This window comes from Atta colombica, unplaced genomic scaffold (assembly GCF_001594045.1).
Source record: "Atta colombica isolate Treedump-2 unplaced genomic scaffold, Acol1.0 scaffold49, whole genome shotgun sequence".
Classification (NCBI taxonomy): Eukaryota; Metazoa; Arthropoda; class Insecta; order Hymenoptera; family Formicidae; genus Atta; species Atta colombica.
Window position 1 is genome coordinate 888,890 of NW_017259538.1, and position 3,267 is coordinate 892,156.

The 3,267-nt window shown below is 25.8% G+C and overlaps 1 protein-coding gene across 1 annotated transcript in view; it reads left to right on the plus strand.

Annotated features, from left to right (window-relative positions):
• The window catches only part of LOC108691646 (fatty acyl-CoA reductase 2-like), a 7,407-nt gene that overhangs the window by 1,044 nt on the left and 3,096 nt on the right, over positions 1-3,267 (plus strand). Inside the window, exons 3-5 of the mRNA XM_018199497.1 lie at positions 4-200; positions 403-648; positions 722-867. Of these exons, the coding sequence (XP_018054986.1) occupies positions 4-200; positions 403-648; positions 722-867 (589 nt within the window). The remainder of the gene's footprint in view (positions 1-3; positions 201-402; positions 649-721; positions 868-3,267) is intronic.

The following is a 3,267-nucleotide window of genomic DNA, read 5'->3' on the forward strand; positions in this document are numbered from 1 at the left end:
TAGGATCCTGGCAAGTTTTCCGAATTGGACGAAACAATCAAGAGGTACAAAAGGGTATCATACCTAACAAGGCTCGGGCTGAGGAACTTGCAACCGCACAGTTCAACGCTACGAAGAAAGAGATGAGTGCTAACGAGAGCAGAGGTAGCTTCTTCAGGAGAAGAAGAAACAGTCACAGACGCTCGAAATCTTTAGGAAGGGTACGAATGCAACAAACTCTTTTTATCTATCTTTATATATTAGGTGTAAAAAGAAATCCATTATTTTTGCATGAAATTGAATGGAAAAATAATGGATTTCTTTTTACTACATCTAATATTATATAAGACAGTATAATATTATAAATATATATATAATTAAATGTAAAAAATTTTTACCGTGTCATCAAAATTTTCTTTTTAGGTTTACGACAGATTAAAGAAAGAGCAGCCCAATTTTAATACCAAAGTAATAATGATACATGCCGATTTAAACAAGTTGGATCTCGGATTATCAAACGACAATCGAGAACGTCTTTTGGATACAAATGTAATATTTCACGCAGCAGCGACTGTACGATTTAATGAATCGCTTCGAAATGCAGTAAATATAAATATAAGAGGAACAAAGCAGCTTCTTCTCTTAGCAAAAGAAATGACGAAGTTAAAGGTATATAAAAAAATATTATTTTAATTAAGTTTTGAATTTTATAATTGTAGAAATCTAATTTATTTAACTTTAGTCATTCGTTTACGTATCTACTGCATTTTCCCATTGTGTAAATAATTTCATTGAAGAAAGATATTATCCTACGCCTATGGAAACAGACAAAATTTTGACTTTAGTCGATATTATGGACGATGAAAAATTGGACAAATTCATGCCAATGTAAGTGCTATTCTAACATTAAAAATTATAAAAATAGAAGTCAAATATTAAAATATTTACAGTACTCAGCATTAAGCTATTAGCATTTCATCATCACATTGCATTATATTATGCGCGGTATAATTAGCATAACTTTTCTTTCACGTTTTCATTACGCAATCAATATTATCAATAATAAAAAGATCGATTTGAAAAACAAGATCAAGTAAAAGGAAATGAAATTTTATTGCTATACTTGAGTAAAAACCATCTAGTATAACTTTAATAATAAGTGAATAGAAACTTGTTTTACAATAATCAGGTCATGTACTAATACATTGCCAGTACTGAAAATCTATAGTTTAAGTTACGTATTATATTCAATAATGGCTAAATATCAAAACACAGTTTATATTGCATTTTCAATTATTATTCACGATTTCCTTCAACATTATTATGCAATTATCCTTATAATTTATTAAATCAAAAATCGGCTGGCCGGTTTTTTAAATAAATAAATAAATTATTAACAATGTTTTTAAAGGAAAAAGGATTTTTATTTAAAATGTTAGAAAATAAAATGTTTTAAAACTTCAGTTTAACAAAAATTATATTTTTTTTACTAAATTTAACAAATAATACTTATATCATATGAATATGAATATGCATATTACTTAAGTAAATAATTTACGTTTGCGGAACGTTTTTTATATTGTATAAAAACATTAAACAGATATTGTACGCTTATATATAGAAAATCTTAGAAAATCTTCGAAAAATCTATCTCGTCTAAAAACAGTATTCTAACTTAGTAAAAAAAAGTTTAATGAATGTCGAACGTTTATAAAATTATTAATTACTTTAAAAAAGTATTAGAGTTTAAACATTTACTTTTTAGTTTATTACGTTTATTGCAAGATTTTTAACATTTATTAAACATATAGGGTTTGCCAAAAATGTGGAAATCCCTTAATATTTTGAAAACTAAGCATTCTTGAGAAAAATGTTTTAAACAAAAATTATAGAATTTAAATAAATCTATTTACTGATTACAGTCAGTTTGATCTTGGCATCGTTAAGGTCAAATTAAGGTCACATCGATTTTTTAGAACATTCCATTTTTTATTCCAGAATCCACATTTTGTTATTAAAGGCACCGATTTTGTGATTTCCATCCAGTCTTGTAACTAATACAGGAGAATGTATTGTCGACAGAGAACTTAGTTTGGCTCTCCTGATTATAAAGAATAGACTATAAAGAATAGATTTACATTTTTCAATTTTGTATGCGTAGATAATGCAATATTAATTATGTAACTTTGTCGCGTATATTTTTCGCTGAAAAAGATTAGAAAACTAATCAACATACGAATTTATTATTTTAACGATTTGTTCTATTCTATGTTTGTTCTCTTCAATAAATTTAATTGAATATTGAGAGATGTTCTTGAATAATTAGCGCATTTTAAACAGCGCTTATTCCCTCAAGTCCTTTTATCTCTGTTATTATTTTTACCTTAAGAAATCGTTTTTTTTTTTCAAATTTTTGTAACTTATAATTTACGTAAAAATGAAAGTAAGAGATATAACCTCCATTGGCCTTGATTTTGACAAGTTTTGTAAATCGATCCTGAACAACATTTAAGAGGTCAGTCGGACATCTTGCGTAATGTTAATGCCGGTACTGTAACTTTTAAGCCTTATAACTCGAAAAATACTTAATAGAAAATAATTTTATTATAGTGTTTTGAAAAGTTGTTGACATCAGTTACTAGATTTTGGCATAAAAAAATGAAGTGTTCCATTTAAAAAAATCGATATGACCTTTATCCGACTTCGATGACACCATTGGAGGTCAAACTGATGTAATCAGTAAATAGATTTTTTAAACCCTACAACTTTTGTTTGAAACATTTTTCTCAAGAATGTTTAGTAGTTTCCAAAATATTAAAAGGTTTCCACGCTTTTGACAGACTGTATAATTTTGATAACTGTGTTGCTTTATGTAAATATAATTCAAAATATTAACTTCAAGTTGTGATGTTTACATATCTTATTAACATAAATTAATGAGGGATATCTTAAAAAGTGTTCTTATGTCTTAAAATGTTCCAGAATATTTTTTACACGATTACATTATCTTTTAAAATCAGTTAAGTACATACTTGTGTAATATAATTATTATATTTGATAAATTCATAAATTAACAGAAGTTTTCTTTATTTTACTATATAAATGTAATAAATGTAGTTTATAAATAAAAATAATATCCAAAACTGATGTTAAATTTATTACGGTAAGTATTTCGTAATGCTTACTAAATTATATTTAGAAAAATAAAATAATTTATTTTGATTATATTATAAACAAATATTTTTTAATTAGCATTATTTTACTAAATATTATATAATTTAGTAGCTA